This window comes from Oncorhynchus masou, chromosome 5 (assembly GCF_036934945.1).
Source record: "Oncorhynchus masou masou isolate Uvic2021 chromosome 5, UVic_Omas_1.1, whole genome shotgun sequence".
Taxonomy (NCBI): Eukaryota; Metazoa; Chordata; class Actinopteri; order Salmoniformes; family Salmonidae; genus Oncorhynchus; species Oncorhynchus masou.
The window spans coordinates 49,388,315-49,408,902 of record NC_088216.1 but is presented as its reverse complement, the minus strand read 5'-3'; the positions used below and the strand labels follow the sequence as shown (position 1 = coordinate 49,408,902).

At 42.9% G+C, this 20,588-nt stretch overlaps 1 protein-coding gene across 2 annotated transcripts in view; it reads right to left on the bottom strand.

Annotated features, from left to right (window-relative positions):
- Positions 1 to 20,588, bottom strand: part of LOC135539753 (calcium-dependent secretion activator 1-like) — a 141,054-nt gene that overhangs the window by 19,395 nt on the left and 101,071 nt on the right. For both annotated transcript variants that reach the window (XM_064965844.1, XM_064965845.1), the window contains exons 9-17: positions 20,434 to 20,500; positions 19,774 to 19,882; positions 19,387 to 19,599; positions 10,366 to 10,502; positions 8,864 to 9,051; positions 7,544 to 7,645; positions 7,299 to 7,362; positions 6,968 to 7,091; positions 2,962 to 2,997 (exon numbers count right to left, since the gene is read on the bottom strand). In XM_064965844.1, coding sequence (XP_064821916.1) covers positions 2,962 to 2,997; positions 6,968 to 7,091; positions 7,299 to 7,362; positions 7,544 to 7,645; positions 8,864 to 9,051; positions 10,366 to 10,502; positions 19,387 to 19,599; positions 19,774 to 19,882; positions 20,434 to 20,500 — 1,040 coding nt within the window. The remainder of the gene's footprint in view (positions 1 to 2,961; positions 2,998 to 6,967; positions 7,092 to 7,298; positions 7,363 to 7,543; positions 7,646 to 8,863; positions 9,052 to 10,365; positions 10,503 to 19,386; positions 19,600 to 19,773; positions 19,883 to 20,433; positions 20,501 to 20,588) is intronic.

Genomic DNA, 20,588 nt, shown 5'->3' with positions numbered 1-20,588 from the left:
CAAATGTTGTTACGTTACAGCCTCCTAAAATGGAATAAATACAAAACCATCCTCAGCAATCTACCCACAATACCCCATAACGACAAAGTGAAAACTGGTTTTGATAAATTATTGCAAATGTATTAAAAATAAAAAACAGAAATACCTTATTTACATACATATTCAGACCCTTTGCAATGAGATTCAAAACTGAGCTCAGGTGCATCCAGTTTCCATTGATCACTCTTGAGATTTTTCTACAACTTGACTGGAGTCCAGCTGTGGTAAATTAAATTGATTGGACATGATTTGGAAAGGTACAGAACAATCTATAAAAGGTCCCACAGTTGACAGTGCATGTTACAGCAAAAACAAAGCAATGAGGTTAAAGGAATTGTCCGTAGAGCTCAGAGACAGGTTTGTGTCGAGGCACAGATCTGGGGAAGGATACCAAAACATTTCTGTAGCATTGAAGCTCCCCAAGAACACAGTGCCCTCCATAATTCTTAAATGGAAGAAGTTTGGAACCACCAAGTCTCTTCCTAGCGCTGGCTCAGTAAAATGCACATGACAGCCCACTTGGAGTTTGCCAAAAGGCACCTTAAGACTCTCAGACCATGAGAAACAAGATTCTCTGGTCTGATGAAACCAGGATTAAACTCTTCGACCTAATTGCCAAGCGTCATGTCTGAAGGAAACCTGGCACCATCCCTACGGTGAAGCATGGTGGTGGCAGCATCATGCTGCGGGTATGTTTTTCAGTGGTCAGGATCGAGGGAAAAATGAACGGAGTAAAGTACAGAGATCCTTGATGAAAACCTTCTCCAGGGCGCTCAGGACCTCAGACTGGGGTGAAGGTTCACCTTCCAAGAGGACCACAACCCTAAGCACACAGCCAAGACAATGCAGGAGTGGCTTCAGGACAAGTCTCTGAATGTCCTTGAGTGGCCCAGCCAGAGCCCGGACTTGAACCCGATCAGCAACGCTCCCCATCCAACCTGACAGAGCTTGAGAGGACCCAAATACAGGTGTGCCAAGCTTGTAGCATCATACACAAGAAGACTCGAAGCTGTAGTCACTGCCAAATGTGCTTCAACAAAGTATGGAGTAAAAATGTGCAAAAATTTCAAAAAAACTGTTTTACTTTGTCATTATGGGGTATTGTGTGTTGATTGATTACAAGAAAACACAATTTAATAAATTTTAGAATAAGGCTGTGACGTAACAAAATGTGAAGTCAGGTGGTCTGAATACCTTCCGAAGGTACTATATATATATATTTACAGTTGAAGTCGGACGTTTACATACACATTAGCCAAATACATTTATACTCAGTTGTTCACAATTCCAGACATTTAGTCCTAGTAAAAATTCACTGTTTTAGGTAAGTTAGGATCACCACTTTATTTTAAGAATATGAAATGTCAGAATAATAGTAGAGAGAATTATTTATTTCAGCTTGTATTTCTAACATCACATTCCCAGTGGGTCAGAAGTTTACATATACTCAATTTGTATTTGGCAGCATTGCCTAAAAGTTGTTTAACTTGGGTCAATCGTGTCGGGTACCCTTCCACAAGCGTCCCACAATAAGTTGGGTGAATTTTTGCCCATTCCGCCAAACAGAGCTGGTGTAACTGAGTCAGGTTTGTAGGCCTCCTTGCTCACACATGGTTTTCAGTTCTTCCCACACATTTTCTATAAGATTGAGGTCAGGGCTTTGTGATGACCACTCCAGTACCCTGACTTTGTTGTCCTTAAGTCATTTTGCCACAACTTTGGAAGTATGCTTTTGGTCATTGTCCAGTTGGAAGACCCATTTGTGACCAAGCTTCAACTTTCTTCAACTTCCTGATGTCTTGTTGTTGCTTTAATATATCCACATAATTTTCCTTCTTCATGATGCCATCTATTTTGTGAAGTGCAAGTCCCTCCTGCAGAAAAGCACCCCCACAACATGATGCTGTGTCCCCCGCACTTCACGGTTTGAAGGGTGTTCTTCGGCTTGCAAGACTCCCCCTTTTTCCTCCAAACATAACGATGGTCATTATGGCCAAACAGTTCTTATTTTCTTTCATCAGACCAGAGGACATTTCTCCAAAAAGTACAATCTTTGTCCCCATGTGCAGTTGCAAACCGTAGTTTGGCTTTTTTATGGTTTTGGAGCAGTGGATTCTTCCTTGATGAGCAGCCTTTCAGGTTATGTCAATATAGGACTTGTTTTACTATGGATATAGATACTTTTGGACCTGTTTCCTCCAGCATCTTCACAGGGTCCTTTGCTGTTGTTCTGGGATTGATTTGCACTTTTTGCAACAAAGTACGTTCAACTCTAGGAGACAGAACATGTCTCCTTCCTGAGCGGTATGATGGCGGCGTGGTCCCATGGTGTTTATACTTGCGTACTATTGTTTGTACATATGAACGTGGTACCTTCAGGCATTTGGAAATTGCTCCCAGGGATGAACCAGACTTGTGGAGGTGTACAATTTTCTTCTGAGGTCTTGGCTGATTTCTTTTGACTTTCCCATGATGTCAAGCAAAGAGGCACTGAGTTTGAAGGTAGGCCTTGAAATACATCCACAGGTACACCTCCAACTGACTCAAATGATGTCAATTAGCCTATCAGATGCTTCTAAAGCCATGACATCATTTTCTGGAATTTTCCAAGCTGTTTAAAGGGACAGTCAACTTATTGTATGTAAACTTCTGACCCACTGGAATTGTGATACAGTGAAATAATCTGTCTGTAAACAATTGTTGGAAAAATGACTTGTGTGATGCACAATGTAGATGTTCTAACCGACTTGCCAAAACTATAGTTTGTTAACAAGAAATTTGTGGAGTGGTTGAAAAACAAGTTTTAATGACTCCAACCTAAGTGTATGTAAACTTCCGACTTTAACTCTCTTCTGTGTGTGTGTGTGTGTGTTTAGGGTAGGTGTATATTGGGGCTAAGCTAAAAGTCAAACAGGGCTTCACCTGGATCATTTGGATCCGGCTTTTTATCTTTCTCAACTTGAAACAGAGAGAGAGAGAAGGAGAGAAAAGAAAGAGAAAAGAGGAGATATTTAGGATTATAAACACACTACGGTTAATATTTTATGTTCCAGAAGAGAGTGACAAGATTTGACTCTTTACTCTTCTCCATTTGACCCTTGACCTTTAGAGAGAACACCGGGAACTCTGCAGGAGTGTGTTAGGTAGTTGACAGATGTATCATTGACAAAACTCCACAGACATACACGTAGGTACAGACACGCTGAAACGTTGAGACATTAGCCTAAGGAGAAGTCAAAAGTAAAGAAGCAACAACAACAGGATGTAGTTAACAGTAACAGACAGACACAGCTTTAGACTGTCGTGAACTTAGACGTAAGACAAACAACAGCTGCACCAACCAAAGACAGGACACATTGACCGGTGGTGGGTTGAGTTGAGCTGAGTTAAAATACATATTATAGGAACTCTGTGTGCGTACACCCAATCCTTTCTGTCCTCCTGGTATCGTAGCTCTGCCTGCAGCTGCTGCTCTGCTCTACTGCCTCCCTCTCTGGGTTTCTCTGTTTCTGGCAGTGACATAGCACCATACCTGTCTGTCCCAGCGCACAGCGTGGCGTGGTGAGCCCACACTCACTGACACATGACCAGACGACTGAAGGAGATAACACAGAGCAAAGTAAAAAATGCATTCAAGTCACATGGGTGGGCATGGGCATATGTCCAACCAAAAGAAAGAAGCTTACAGACCAGACCGACAGATCATTCATGTTGGTCACAGACAGATGGGAGACTGTAGGTCCCTGATAGTAGGACCACTACAGTGCTGTTGCAGTGTCTCCCCAGACAGACCTCCACAGACCAGACTGGCTCTCTCTCTCCCCACTCGCTCTCGGCAGACATGAGCGACAGATAAAAAAAAGCATAGAGGAGGAAGGAGGAGTGGACAAAGCTGAGAGGAGGGTGGGAGGGGGTGATGTGGTGAAAGAAAGTTGAAAGAGGGAGGGAGGAGAGACAGGGGGAGGATGAGGTAGGTACTCACGGATGGTTAAATCCATCACTTGTGACGCCAAGCAGAAGACAGGGTGCTCAAACATTTCCCTCTTTCTCCCTACAAAAGAGGAGGATTGGGGCATGCAAGAGGCTGGGGTCAGAGGTTAGGGTGAGAGGTTATAGGTCAGAGGAGATGGCAAGGCAGAGAACTGTCCTGGGTTGTGTTCATTAGGGCACACTGTAGAAAAATGTTTTGTACAGAAAACAGTCCAGGTAGTACTCTACTGTTTTAGTCTGTTTTCTTTCATTTTGTGGCCTAACGAACACAATCATGGTGAGTATTGACTTGGGTTGGGGCTGTGGATGACTGAGTTCAATAACTAGTGTTTTACCACTATTTTCTTAATATTGGACCAACAGCATCACAAGGATTGGGAAAATAGGTCTACTTGGTATATCTTCCAGGTAATAAGGGATAAACACCTTAGTATCTTTGGAACCCTGGGTATGTATTTTTAGTTATTGACCACATGTTTTGGATCAATCTGATGACATGCATGTCAAAGCAAACACTGCATGTGACTTTGTAGGGAAACCAAAATGGTGTTTTGCAAGTAATAATAGAGTACTGTATATCTAATTGAAGGTGAAATGGTGATATGTAGTGGCTAGTTCATACCTGTAAAGGCAAACCTTTCTATAATGTATTGTAGCACATGCAGGTAACAGATGCTGGGTTGCCTGTGTCCAATCCGAGCATTCTTTTTCATTGGCTTCAAAACCACTTATCACAGAAATGTGAGGTGATAAATGTGGCGAAGCCAATGAGATGAGAGAGGAAGAGGACAGCAGACAGAGGAACGGGGAGAGGAGTGTAATGGTCCGCAGGAAGAACAAGAGGAAAGATAAGGTAAGAGAGAGAAAGAGAGGGAAAAGGAGAGGGAGAGTAGAACAAGGGTCCCCAGGAAGGGGATGGGCCAAAGTAAGATTTATTTGATAAATCTTAGATTATAGACCCTGGAATCTAGGGGTGGAGATACAGTCAGAAAGGAGTAGGGGTCAGGAAGGAGAGTTCTGTTCAGGGGAAATCTGCTTGTAGCTACTATATACACTACATGACCAAAAGTATGTGGACACCTGCTCGTCACACATCTGATTCCAAAATAATGGGCATTAATACGACGTTGGTTCTCACATTGCTGCTATAACAGCCTCCCCTCTTCTGGGAAGCCTTTCCACTAGATGTTGGAACATTCCTGCGGGGGGCTTGCTTCCATTCTGCCACAAGAGCATTAGTGAGGTTGGGCACTTAGGCTTGGCTCGCAGTCGGCATTCCAATTCATCCCAAAGGTTCGATGAGGTTGAGGTCAGGGCTATGTGCAGACCAGTCAAGTTCTTCTACACCGATCTCGACAAACCATTTCTGTATGAGCCTCGCTTTGTGCACGGGGGTATTGTCATGCTGAAACAGGAAATGGCCTTCCCCAAACTTTTGCCAGGATCGTCAAGAATGTCACTGTATGCTGCAGCGTTAAGATTTCCCTTCACTAGAACTAAGGGGCCTAGCCCGACCCATTAAAAACAGCCCCAGACCATTAGTCCTCTACCAAATTTTAGAGTTGGAACTATACATTGGGGCAGGTAGCTTTCTCCTGGCATCCACCAAACGCAGATTGGTCTGTCAAACTCTCAGATAGTGAAGCGTGATTCATCATTCCAGAGAACGCGTTTCCACTACTCCAGAGTCCAATTGCGGTGAGCTTTATATCACTACAGCCGAGGCTGGGCATTGCGCATGGCGATCTTAGGCTTGTGTGCGGCTGCTCGGCCATGGATACCCATTTAATGAAGCTCCCGACGAACAGTTATTGTGCTGATATTGCTTCCAGAGGCAGTTTGGAACTCGTTAGCGAGTGTTGCAACCGAGGACAGATGATTTTTACCCGCTACGCGCTTCAGCACTTGGCGGTCCCGTTCTGTGAGCTTGTGTGGCCTACCACTTTGTGGCTGAGCCGTTGTTGCTCCTACAGTAGATGTTTTCACTTCACAATAATAGCACTTACAGTTGACCGGGGCAGCTCTAGCAGGGCAGAAATGTGACGTTCTGACTTGTTGGAAAGGTGGCATCCTATGAGGGTTGAAAGTCACTGAGCTTTTCAGTGAGATCGTTCTACTGTCAATGTTTGTCTATGGAGATTGCATGGCTGTGTGCTCGATGTTATACACCTGTCAGCAACGGGTGTGGCTCAAATAGCTGAATTCACTAATTTGAAGGTGTGTCCACACACTTTTGTATATATAGTGTATGTTTACTGCATACTGTAGAAATAATATACTGTATATTCCAGATATATACTGTTAAATCACCACATGCTAGGGGCCAGGATACAGCTAGACTCAAGGTACAGTAACATGGGGGCCGGCAAGTAAACAGGGCTTTAATCCAAAACTTTGGATTTGAATGCATTTTTACTCACAACACCTCTACAAAAAGCCAACTTGACCCACAGTAGAGTAAAGTAGAGTACAGCTAAAGCAGGCTGCCTGAAACGAAGGGTAGTGTTAATTGGCTGAGTGACAAACAAGAGACAACCAATCTGTCAAATGGAAAAATAACTGTATTGGCTGTTTCTCTTGAATCCATGTGCTAAAAAAACAAGAGCTCTCAGTATGTCTTTAGTGCTTCTTTTCTCCAGGTTAATCTGGTCCAGGTTATCTTGAAAAGAATCCCACTGTGCGATGCTAAAAAAAGGAATCAGAGTGGTCATGACAAGTCACTTCCAAATGAGAGTAGAATGTTTGACACTCCTGTTCCACACACAAAACCCCGTAATGACTGAAAAGGCACTAAAGTACTAAAACAGTTACCATCATCTAAAGAAAAACAACCAGTTACAGGTTTTAAAGCAACAGCAACCAAGAATTTACCAACAGAGTTAGTAACTGCTATAGCATATTGAAGGTGTGTCTGTATATGTAAATCATGGCTAGTTACCTTCGATTTTAGCGTACTCTGTGATTTTAGCGTAGTTGAGCTGTGCAGCCTGCTCCAGGCATTTACGGATGACTCCCTTCACTTCCTCTTGTGGGACTGGAGTCACAATGTCCTTCATCAGCACCTGAGGATGAGGAACAGGACAGGACAAGTCTTCCTTCGGGTCTTCCCACTGAACATCAGGTTATTGCAGTTTTGTTTTCATTTTCAATTTCCTTTTTCTAGCATATATATATGAGATTATTTGAGCTATGAGATCTGAATCATTCATGAGCTGAACATTTTCTGTAAAAGGAGAACGAAACGATTGCAGTCATCAAAATGTACGAACCCTTTCCAGCAAAGACAGCGTGGCCTTCAAGGCTCCCTCTGGACGTCCGAACGGGAAGCAATATCTACACGAGAGAAGCGAGTTGAATCACAATGAAATATAAAAATCACCATGGACAACAGAACTATGGAATAGTATATGCTGAGGCTAGCGATCGAGCGAGCCTCATCATATACTATTCCATCTATCCATTATTCGATCGATCGGATCGATAGATAGATAGTCCAGTAGGCAGCTGCACTCACCTGAAGTTAGTGATCTGGTGTTCCAGGATCACACGCAATCGCTCTTTGATTTCTTCAAAGCGCTCCTTTTCATCCACCTTCACTGTTCCCAGTCCGTCAGGCCTTAGGATGACATCATAGAATAGAAACACAACATCAGCCCAGCGCATCATGCGGTAGTGGAGCCGCCAGTTGGAGTCCATCAAAAGAGGAACGATGCAGCATTTTGCACATAAACAGTGCCATCTTTTAGTTCGCCATGATTTTACTGCTGCTTGTGTGAGTGAAAGAGAAGCATTCTTCAGTATGTTAACCAAATGTAAATGTTCTTTCTTACACAGACAAACATCCAATCAAATTGTATTTGTCACATTCTTCGTAAACAATAGATGTAGACTGACAAGTGAAAGGCTTCCTTCCGGGTCTCTTTTCAACAGTGTAGAATTAAAGTTAAAAAATGTCATAAAAATAGAAAGTCACACGACAAATGAATACACAATGAATAACGAATAACAACGACAGGTACGAATTGCATAGCTATATACAGGGAGTACCAGTACCGAGTCAATGCTCATGGGTACAAGGTCATTGAAGTAGCTATGTACATATATTTTATAGTACATCATCTTACCTGATGGGCTCTTGGACGAGCTGAAATGTGGAATCCCTTTTCTTTCTAAACTTCATCTTTTTGCTTCCCCGTTTCGAGCCAGCCCCTGGTTCTGGGCTCTGGGCGCCGCTAGGGGCCCAGGGGCCCTCACAACCCATCAGTGGCCCACAGTAACTGCTGCCCTCTCTGACTTTATAGGGATGCATGGGAGGATGAGCAACATCGACATAATGAGACTGAATAAAGCAACAAAAGACAAGGTGGGAAAAGAAAAAGGAATACGGTGGAAACCAAGTAAATATAATTGATTCATAAAATAAAAGTGAACAAAATGACAACATGATAACATAAAATACATGATTCAAATCATAATAAATAATATGCAAATCATTCATAACAAACAAAGACGTAACATTGGGAAATCAAAAAGCAATGGTGCTCTGCTGCGTTTGATGACTCCGAGCCTTTTGTCCTGTTACTATGGCCAGCTTCTCTTTCCTTCTTTCTCTTCTTATTTTATCGGAAGACCTTTGTGTGTGTATTTGAGATACAAACTTTACCCATCTCTCTTGCGATATGGTGGTGATTTAGCATTGCCAGTGCTACCTTGTGATGAGCACTGGCTTGTCCAAAATGTCCCCCTCCGACCTTGAGGATGTCCTCTTGGTCTAATGATTAAGACTATGGATTGGCAAGCAGAAAGACCGGGTTCATTCGGGTGTATATTTTACCTGTTACCGTGGACATGGGAGGCGCAGAAAGCGAAGCTGTAGTGAAGCAGGGTGGGGTCGATCATGGCTCCTCTGTCCGCCCTCTCCAGCAGGTCTCCTAGGTAACCCAGGTGTCTGTGACACCCCCGCACGCCGTTCCTGGCACAGTACTCATCCAGGACAAACACCTGGCCTGGGCTGAACCATCCCTACACATTACATCAGAGAGTTGATTTTATGTTATTATTTATCATTTCTTTAAGCCCTTTTTCGCCCCAATTTCGTGATAATATAACTCCAATTGGGAGTTATAGTCTTGTCCCATCGCTACAACTCCCGTACGGACTCGGGAGAGGTGAAGGTCGAGAGCCATGCATCCTGCGAAACACAAAACTACCAAGCCACACTGCTTCTTGACACACTGCTCCCTTAACCCGGAAGCCAGCGGCACCAATCAGAGGAAACGCCATACAACTGTTGAGCGTGTCAGCGTGCATGCGCCTGGCCTGCCACCGGAGTCGTTAGAGAACGATGGCACAAGGACATCCCGGCCAGCCAAACCCTCCCCTAACCTGGACGACGCTGGGCTAATTGTGCGTCACCTCATGGGTTTCCCGGTCACGGCCGGCTGCGACACAGACAGGGATTGAACCCAGATCTGTAGTGACACCTCAAGCACGGCAGTGCCTGAGACCGCTGTGCCACTCGTGAGGCTCAGAGAGGGGGTTTAACAGTTTATATTATAACATCTGGCCCGGGCTGAACCATCCCTACACATAACATCAGAGATGGTGTTTAACAGTTTAGACTAGGACACCTGGCCCGGGCTGAACCATCCCTACACATTACATCAAAGATGGTGTTTAACAATTTAGACTAGAACCCCTGGCCCGGGCTGAACCATCCCTACACATAACATCAGAGATGGTGTTTAACAGTTTAGACTAGGACACCTGGCCCGGGCTGAACCATCCCTACACATAACATCAGAGATGGTGTTTAACAGTTTAGACTAGAACCCCTGGCCCGGGCTGAACCATCCCTACACATAACATCAGAGATGGTGTTTAACAGTTTAGACTAGGACACCTGGCCCGGGCTGAACCATCCCTACACATTACATCAGAGATGGTGTTTAACAGTTTAGACTAGGACACCTGGCCCATGCTGAACCATCCCTACACATTACATCAGAGATGGTGTTTAACAGTTTAGACTAGGACACCTGGCCCGTGCTGAACCATCCCTACACATTACATCAGAGATGGTGTTTAACAGTTTAGACTAGGACACCTGGCCCGTGCTGAACCATCCCTACACATATCAGAGCTTTTTTTAAGGTTAGCACCATGGTCTCAATCACAAGCAAACCCCTTTCCCTGACTGAACCATGACCTAAGTCACATTAACTATGTACCTTGCTCCAAAAAATGTCAGCATTTTGATAAAAAGTATATTTTAAGTGCCCAGGACTGTATTTATTCTCATTCCACCGTACTGTGGGTTTTGAGAATGCCACTCACCAGGCAGCAGAAGGTGTCATTGAGCCTGTGGTCCAACGTGAGCCTCTGGACGATCTCGAACAGGGAGGCGTGGTCAAAGCTACAGGGGTTAGCCGAGATAAACTCATCCATGCCATGTTTCTGAGCTCTGTCTGCGTCTGTGTCCAACCAGCACAGGGAAAAGGACAGGATTCAGAGGAAGAGGGTGTCAGTAAGACACAGAGAAATAGTACAGCATCTCTCTCTACCTCAACACAACACTGGGCCTGTCTGGCTAAGACTACTGTTAGGGCAAATGATAAACACTTACAGCTTTACATTGTCAACTTGCATCATATCAGACAGAGTCAATAGAGCTGATCGGGATTGTGGAATAAGGAGCTACTGATGTGAATCTGTAGCTAAGCTCAATGGGACCAGTGCTTTGTCGTATCGTAGTATGTGGATGCTGGCATGCAGCTTTTTTTGTTCAATGGCTACCATTCTAGGCATATTAGATTCAAAACATGTATTAAGAAAGTGGTGGGTTAAATTGAATAGGATGCTAATCTCATTCGTATTATGTATTCAATAGATTCTGCCATTCGCGATTGATTGGTCAATGTCACTAAGTTCCTGACAAATGATGGGTCGTGTGCTGAAAAACAAAACAGAGTACAGGGTGATGTTGAAAGAAATATTAGGCTGAGTAAATAGCTCTTTTAAAAACTGTAAGAGTTAAGTGTTTTCTATTCTATAGAATACATCTATTTATATAGCGGACACAAGCTTCTAGGGAGCTGCTTATCTGCATCCAAATGCATTCTGGGAGCAGGTCAAGTAATGAGTGCCCATGTTTTTTAAATAGATTTTGACGGTATTTGATTAGTGTTGTATGATTGTTCAATAGATCTAAACGGCAGTGTATATGTTGAGGACAGAGAACAATAGGAAAATACAGGAGACACGTATTAATGTATGACCATCTTCTGAAACAAAAATATGTATTCTGTCTGTCATGACAGTAGTGGTGGCATAATTTGAATAACCAGAATAAAACATTGATGAGAAGCCTAAAAGCAGAATATAACCAGTACCTGATTAAAAAAAACATTGATATTCCCACATTTTCTTCCCATTTCTGCACTACATACTGTATATAGTCAGATCTCAAACTATCAGTGATGAGATGACATGAAAAGGGGGACTCATCATGTGCAAGTGATGCACGCGTTCCTACGTCATACATCCGTGTTCATGTCCCTAGCCCTGTACTGAATAGGCTTGAGATTATATCATCAAATTCTTGAACATTTGGTCATATACAGTACCAGTCCAAAGTTTGGACACACCTACTTATTCCTGGGTTTTGCTTTATTTTTCAATATTTTCTACATTGTAGAATAATAGTGAAGACATCACAACTATGAAATAACACACATGGAATCATGTAGCAACCAAAAAAGCGTTAAACAAATCAAAATATATTTTGTACTTGAGATTCTTCAAAGTAGCCACCCTTTGCCTCATTGACAGCTTTGCACACTCTTGGCATTCTCTCAACCAGCTTCATGAGGTAGTCACCTGGAATCCATTTCAATTAACAGGTGTGCCTTGTTAAAATTTCTTTCCTTCTTAATGTTTTTGAGCCAATCAGATTGTGATGTGACAAGGTAGGGGTGGTATACAAAAGATAGCCCTATTTGGTAAAATACCAAGTCCATATTATGAAATGAACAGCTCAAATAAGCAAAGAGAAACGACAGTCCATCATTACTTTAAGACCTGAAGGTCAGCCAATGTGGAACATTTCAAGAACTTTTAAATTTTTTTCAAGTGCAGTCACAAAAACCATCAAGTGCTATGATGAAACTGGCTCTCATGTGGACTGCCACAGAAAAGGAAGACCCAGAGTTACCTCTGCTGCAGTGGATAAGTTCATTAGAGTTACCAGCCTCAGAAATGGCAGCCCAAATAAATGCTTCACAGAGTAACAGACACATCTCAACATCAACTATTCAGAGGAGACTGTGTGAATCAGGCCTTCATGGTCGAATTGCTGCAAACAAACAACTACTAAAGGACACCAATAATAAGAAGAGACTTGCTTGGGCCAAGAAACACAAGCAATGGACATTAGACAGGTGGAAATTTGTCCTTTGGTCTGATGAGTCCAAATTTGAGATTTTTGGTTCCAACCTCCGTGTCGTTGTGAGACGCAGAATAGGTGAACGGATGATCTCCACATGTGTAGTTCCCACAGTGAAGCATGGAGGAGGAGGTGTGATGATGGTGGTGGGGGGGGGGTTTGCTGGTGACGCTGTCTGTAATTTATTTATAATTCAAGGCACACTTAACCAGCATGGCTACTACAGCATTCTGCAGCGATACCCCATCCCCTCTGGTTTGTGATTAGTGGGACAATCATTTGTTTTTCAACTGGACAATGACCCAACACACCTCCAGGCTGTGTAAGGGCTATTTGACCAAGAAGGAGAGTGATGGAGTGCTGAATCAGATGACCTGGCATCCACAATCACCCAACCTCAACCCAATTGAGATGGTTTGGGATGAGTTGGACCGCAGAGCGAAGGAAAGCAGCCAACAAGTGCTCAGCATAATTGGGAACTCGTTCAAGACTGTCGGAAAAGCATTCCTGGTGAAGCTGGTTTAGAGACTGCCAAGAGTGTGCCAAGCTGTCATCAAGGCAAAGGGTGGCTATTTTGAAGAATCTCAAAACTAAAATATATTTTGATTGGTTTTACACTTTTTTGATTCTATATGTGTTATTTCATAGTGTTGATGTCTTCACTATTATTCTACAATGTAGAAAATTGTACAAATATAGAAAAACCATTGAATGATTAGTTGTGTCCAAACTTTTGACTGGTACGATATAAAATTATATTTGTATTTGTGAAGGAATTTACTTCTGCCAGATGTCTTTCGTTATGTTTTTGCCCATTCAACACCATTCAAAAAGCCTACAAATGTTCAAAAACGACAAGGCAACTTGCAGCATCACTTGCATAGCATATAGAGAAATGAAAGAGGTGTTGATGTTCCTCCTCAGCGTTGGTGAGTGACAGGTGTCATGTCCAATCGACACTGACACTGAAAAAAGTGAAGATAATGTGACGGTGGTGGGGCAGGTGGATAAGGGGGTAGGCTGGGGGTAGGGGGGTTCTATAGCAACATTAACTTTGAACTCAACTGACATCTATCTGCCCCATGTTCAGAGACAGGGGTGGATAAAGGGGAGATGGAGGGCCACGGATGAGGACAGGACAGCTGTACGTTCAATGGTACTTGTTAAAGGGTTCTAAGATTGTAAATTAGGAGGTGTGTTGTTTCTTAATCGTCCAAACGAGTGGACTAGAACAGACTATGTATCCCTGGTTTTGCTAGGAACTTACAAAAAAGGCCCTACCAGAAGTTAAAAGGGAGAGAGGGGTGAACTAAGGCTAAGACAGAGGGGTAAGTATAGGTTAAGAGAGAGGTGAGAGGGGTGAGACAGGGAAGAAATTATGGATATGATGGAAAAATTAAAGTTGTTGGGGGAGATAGAGTTCAAAAGTGAGGGTGCGAGAATGAGATGAAAAGGAAACAAAGGGTGAACACAGAAAGAGAGAGAGAAAGGGGGGGGCTGAGAAAACGACTCAGAAACAGAGAGATAATTAGACGAGGGAGTTACAGACAGTGCCAGGAAAGTGGGGAAGCGATAGCGGACGGGGTGGGATAGTTACGGGGGCAGTAGGGAAGGGTGGGGGTGAGAGAAAGTGTGCGATAGGGGCAGAGTGAAGGTGCACGATGTGAAGGTGCACGATGTGTGACAGAAAGTTCTTGAAGGTAGGCGGGAGGAAAGGGGGTGGGGAATCTCTCTTCTGGTTGTTTTTAAATGAGGAAATGGAGTTTGATTTTGGAATAACAGACTGAATGGACTATGGGGGCACATGATCATATTTAGTGAGTTCTTGTCGATGGAGACGTCATCATCTAAAGGCAAGATGATTGGTTAAAAAGATTGGATTGTTTTTCCATTATGAATATTGGGGAATACAGTCATTAATAAATGCTCAATGACAAACAAAACATGCTTGTAGAACAGTGACTTTTCATTGTGCTTTCAAAAATGTTTCAAAATGTTATGTCATGCATCTGAAGGTTCCATTTTCAATGTTTAGATAAAACATTTTGGGCATTCCTCTTTCTCTTAGCATTTGCAAGTTGACAATACTTGGGTGTGTTGCAGTGTATTTATTCATGACATCTACAGAGCACAACTAACAGGCATACCAACTACTGGAGTATCTCTAACAGGGTAGCAATACAATTTGGTGCAAGTACATCGGTTTATAGCATGAGGCCGACAGAGGCAAAACTACACGTAGATCATTCTCTGGGAGATGGCAAAGGGGGAAATAAAGATTCCTGTAATTCCATCAACGCAATAATGGACACATGACAAAAGTGTTCACCTGTTCAGGCAATCAAAGGGCAATCAAAAGAAACCAAAATGAGATCTGTTCCCTCCTAGAGGTGTTGCTATGGGGGGCTAGCTGCTGTCTACAGGCCCTGTAGTAAGAGGGTTCTTCCAGAGTATTGTATGGTAAGGAGCGGTGCCAATGGCTACTCCTTGTCATCTGCATTCAGAATACTCCACGTACATATTTGCCAACTCTCGTGAACAGAGGACAAAAGAACAGAACCAAAAGCAATTGAGCCATGGCCACTGAGGAATATTTTTCTCCACAGATTTTTGGGGTGATTTACCAGGGGGTGCTGTAGCACCCTCAGCACCCCTACTTCCCACGGCTATGAATTGAGTCCTCGGAAGTAAAGCATGTTCCCCTGCTAAAAGGGTCCAAATGTTCAACATGTCACAGCTTTCCAACTGCTCTACTCTTTGAAAAAAATTTATTAAACAATATGGAAATATTCAATCGTTTGTAAGCGATGTAAAGAATTGTAGGACAAAAAAAAAAGCTTGATTACAAGCTCTGAAGTTCCCTTAGGGGGAAACGTTTTTACTGTCCTCTACTGCTCTCTAAAATAGAATTTCCATAACTGTTGATGGATTCACAACTAGATTTCCTACAGCAGTCATTTACTGTATTTTATTTTCTGATGGCATCGTGTCACATTGGGCCATCTTTCTGCTTTACTCTGAGGGGTCCTTGGACACCAATAAGATTAAGGAGAGAAGGCAATTATGCAACAAAAAAAACATAATAATAACCAGAATATAAACTACAATAATTACTGAGCCAAATGATAAGTCTAACAATCAAATACATGCATCCTAAACCGTCAAAATCTCAGATTGAGGAGAAATCAAATATAAAAAATACGTTTTCTACTGTCTAAAGACATGAAGCGAGGAGACTTAAGAGGAGGAAGTGGATAGGGAAAGAGGAGAGAAAGCACGTTGCATTTGTCAGATAATCGTTGGGGATTATCTGAGCTGTGCCGGCTACAGGGAAGCACTTACCCTTAAGTCCAGCTAGAAGACAGCGGGGTGAGAAGGGACAAACCAGAATAACATAAAGACTAGCAACAAGGCTGGAGGAGAGCAAACACGAGTGTCCCTCACCTAGCAGTTGCAATACTAAAGAAGGGGTAACAAGCAAAGCATGAGGAAGAGAAACACAACTAAAAAAAACAACCTGTACCAAAATGAGAGAGAGAGAGAGAGAGAGAGAGAGAGAGAGAGAGAGAGAGAGAGAGAGAGAGAGAGAGGTGTGTGGGCAGCGGTGGTGTGCTGAGCATATGTGGGTATGTGAGAGAGAGAGAGAGAGAGAGAGAGAGAGAGAGAGAGAGAGAGAGAGAGACATAGTGAAAAGAAAGGTAGAGAGGTTGATAGAAAATCAAGAGAGGGAAATAGAGGGCCAGTGAGAGCATGACAGAAACAAGAGAGATGAAAGGATAAGGGCAAAGGGTTATCATCCCTCTGCTGTGGTTGATTTAGTCTGGATTCTGATCTAGGTATAGTACATTTGTTGCACCTTAATTTGAGTCAGTTTTCTATAGCAGGAAAATAATCCTGCAAGCAACAGAAAATGTAAATTATTGTGTCGATTGTAATGATTTTCTGTAGGCATTTATACATTTTTTTCACAAGGGAAAATCAAGTCTGAAATTTCCAAGTGGAAATGACAAGCCTTTTGAAACCTCAAATACACTGCAAGTGGTAAATGTCCTGCATTTCGGGAAAGTTATCCTGCAACAGGGTGATCAAATTAAGATCCGACATCTGTATCTCATTCTAACATACATTATACATTACCATCGTAATATGATCGCTTCCCTTTGCTTTCTCCAGATCATAACAGAGGAGCACTGGCCGATACTCTAGTTACATCCAGCACTCCAACAACAACTTTTAGTTCTACTGTCATTATTATTATGTAAATGATGCCAATATCCTCCCCTGAATCTATGAAGGCACTGGACAGCTTACGAGATAATGTTTAGAGGAAAAATAAATGAAGAGTAATAACAATCTAAATGGCTAACGCAATTGGAATAAACCTGACATATCCACCTAATGCTATTATTTGATCCAAAATGTTTATTATTATATGGTTATGGATATAGGAGTCCACTTAAAGCAAAGTGATGTTGCCTGGTAATGAGTAGTGACACTCATAACTTATCTGGTAGGTAAAGTACTGTACTCACTATTAGCTTCGCCAGAGTCCCATTCCTTCCTCATCTAAATTCATCATTTAGAAGTAGTAGCCTATAAGTTCTCCTTTAGAAAGACTACTCTCCTATCCTTCCAAATCGGTGCTCGGCAGCAGAGCTCTAATGGTAGAGAGAGAGAGAGAGAGAGAGAGAGAGAGAGAGAGAGAGAGTGAGAGAGAGAAAGAAAGAGAGAGAAAGAAAGACAGAGAGGGAGAGAAAGACAGAAAGACAGAGAAAGACAGAGAAAGAGAGAGAAAGAGAGAGAAAGAGAGAGAAAGAGAGAGAGAAAGACAGAGAGAGAGAGAGAGAGAGAGAGAGAGAGAGAGAGAGAAAGAAAGAGAGAGAGAGAGAGAGAGAGAGAGAGAGAGAGAGAGAGAGAGAGAGAGAGAGAGAGAGAGAAAGAGAAAGAAAGAGAGAAAGAAAGAGAGAGAGAAAGAAAGAGAGAAAGAAAGAGAGAGAGAGAGAGAGAGAGAGAGAGAGAGAGAGAGAGAGAGAGAGAGAAAGAGAGAGTGAAAGAGAGAAAGAGAGAGAGAAAGAAAGAAAGAAAGAAAGAAAGGTGACAAGGAAAGAAACAAAGAAACAAACAAAGAAAGAGACAAAGAAAGAAAGAAAGAGAGGAGAGTAACAGGGCGGTGTGGTGTATGTTATGGCCCCAGTGCCATTCAAGATAACCAGGGTGGGGTGAAACATGTCCGTTTGGTGTGGCACAGTGTTTCAGAGAAGAGGGGGGTAGAGGGAGGAGGTCTGTGCCACTGTGAGGGGTCATTGAATGGCATCAGAATGGCTGGTCTTATATAGAGGAGGTAACCAAATAACCAGAAGAACGATCACATACTCGACAAAGACACCAATGGAGAGACCACAGGGAATTCTTGTCTATAGATTCTGTTTATAGAAACGGATGAAAACTACAGTGTAATGAATTAAAAGATTTCCTACTCCCCCCCCCCCTCCCCAAAAAAAAAATGACATCTACGCTATTGTTACCTAAATAGCGCAATTCCTGCATTAAAACCTATATAGATGTTTTTATTGCTGAATTGTTTTCAGGTTATAAAAATGCCAAGATAATAAAAGGGGAAAAAAGCTTTTCTACAACCCATTAACTCCAACCAAACGGCTTGGACATTAGAATAACCGCTAAAATAACTGAAGGAGTTGAAGGAAGGACGCACACCAACACAAGTTATCATGTTTGGTTTTGAATAGCAGGACCTATTATTGTGGTGTTCTTTAGTAGCCTTGTTAACCAGACTGTACGATGCACTCGCCTTATTGAAACAATGGTGAGCACAGCATTCAGTCTGGTTTTACCAGGCTACTTCTTTCGTGCTGTAAAAGAACAGAATTGAGTTGGCAACTAAAGGGTACTAATTTCCCAAGTTTGGGTTCAACCTGTTCAGGTTTCAGTGTGTTTACAACGTGTAACTTAGATATTTCTTTGTAAAAAAAAAAAAAGTGCATTAGGATACACAAGTATCACGTTAGCCTAAAATTCGTTGGCCCTATTTCACTGTTAAACTGTGATTCAAAGTGTGTTTTAAATATAAGGGGCAGAGGACACAGAAGAGACGGTTACAACAGGAAGTAGATAGGTACGTGTTGCAGAAGCCACGTCACTAGAGACAGTCTTACCTTCACTTTGCTACTGTACAGTATCTGACCTGTGGCTGCTTAAAGGTACAAGTAAAGGATCGGTTAACACTACAGAGAACGTTGACTGAGCAGGGGCTGGACCGAGACAGGGCTGGGCTGAGCGGGGACTCAGAAAGTCATCACTGTCTGTTACAGCTGTTGTTTTCTACCATTACCACATGTTGGGGTCTGAGGGTGTTCAGGCAATACTCGCTGACACCTTAGCATTGTCACAAACACAACACTTAACGCAAAACATTCTCAAAAGATTTCAAAAGGTTTTCAAAAGGATTCAAAAAGGTGCCAAGCTTGATGTTTCATTTGAGTGGTTTAATCTATATCTACGCCATTGGCCGCCATTCCGTGTTTCTCTTCAGTTTGTCAGCTTGGTTAATGTTTAGAGAGAGACAGAGCAGATTGATGGGGGAAGAGTCATATGAAGTTGCACCTTTAAACACGTCATGTGTGACTGATTGGTGACGATGAGGGGAGGCCCATAGAAGCTGGGTACTCTGTGTGATACAGCAATGAGGAGGAAGTGCCTGTGTGTGTCGACTTTAGTTCTACAGCGCAACGTGTTCAACAGTTACAGTATGTGGCTGCAGTGTGGCGTGGGGAGAGACGCATGGCGTAGTGAAACGGTATGGGTGAGAGCTGTCACTGGATTGGGGGCGGGATGAAACCTGAAACTGCCTGCTGATTGGCTGATATGATGCTGAGGTTGTGTATTGGTTTACTTACAGAACTGGGAGATGGGCGCGTCCATCTGAGCGGCGGCACCCCCCTTGGAGTTTAGTTTCTGGACCTGGGTGGGGGGAACAGGCTTGTGGGACTGACCGGTGGCCCGGTACATTGCCTGAACCCACAGGATGCGGTCCTGCTCGTCATCACTGGCAAAGATCACAGTGTCGCCCTCCTTCACCGCGTTGAAGAACGCCCTGCCGCCATCCAATCCTAAAGACAGAGAGGAGGGTTTAGGGACAGGTTGTGTGGGTGTGTGTGTGTGCGTGCATGCATTCGTGTGTGTGTGTGTCCATCTGTGCTTGCGTGCATGCATGCACATGCACACACATGTACATTCACACAGACACACACGTACATTATGTACGCATGTGTGTATATATGTACCTGGCTGGGGGTCGGTGTAGTCCACAGTGTAACCATCCAGCTGGAGCAGCTCCTGTGGCTCAGACTTCTTCTCTCTGTAGCTGCACATGGCAAAGGTGTACTGGCTCACCTGCACCGGAGAGGATAGACACATCATACACTTCCATCTGCTCAGGAACATCAGAGGATCAATGGTGAATTGCTGTGATTGCTCAAGCTTCTTTTGAGGTAAGAAGGCCGATTAAAAAGTGATTATATTTGTGTGTGAAAACTACCCCTTTAGCCACATACGGTTGCAATCACAATTCCCTATTCCTGCTAAAACAAGTTGAAATTGAAAACACCTTTGGTGTTTTGGACTAAATTATTCAGAATTCTGGACTAAATTATTCAGAATTCAAATTAATTTGGTTGGAGGCAGGGGATTCTCGTCTACTGGGTAATTAATCTCACCTGTGGCAAGTTGCAGATGCCTACAGGGTAAAAATAGCCATTCAACCAGTTTTGAAGAGAGAAAACAAGACATTCTGATCCATTTGCACCCTATTGTAAAGTTTAATGGTGCCAATATATTCGAATAAACCATATGTTATTGTTTGTTTTGGTGATGTAATCATTTGAATGACCTTTCATTTGACCAGACCAAAGACATTATATTTCAGAGGCTGATGATGTACCAACCTGCACGAGGACGAAGAAACGCTTCTTCCAGCGCTTCCAGACGTTCTTCCCAAAAGCCCACAAATACCTGCCAGAAAACAATGTTCAACAATTACTACATGTCAATGTAATGATTACATGGCAACGGTATGACAATTGGCTATTGTTGTTTCCTG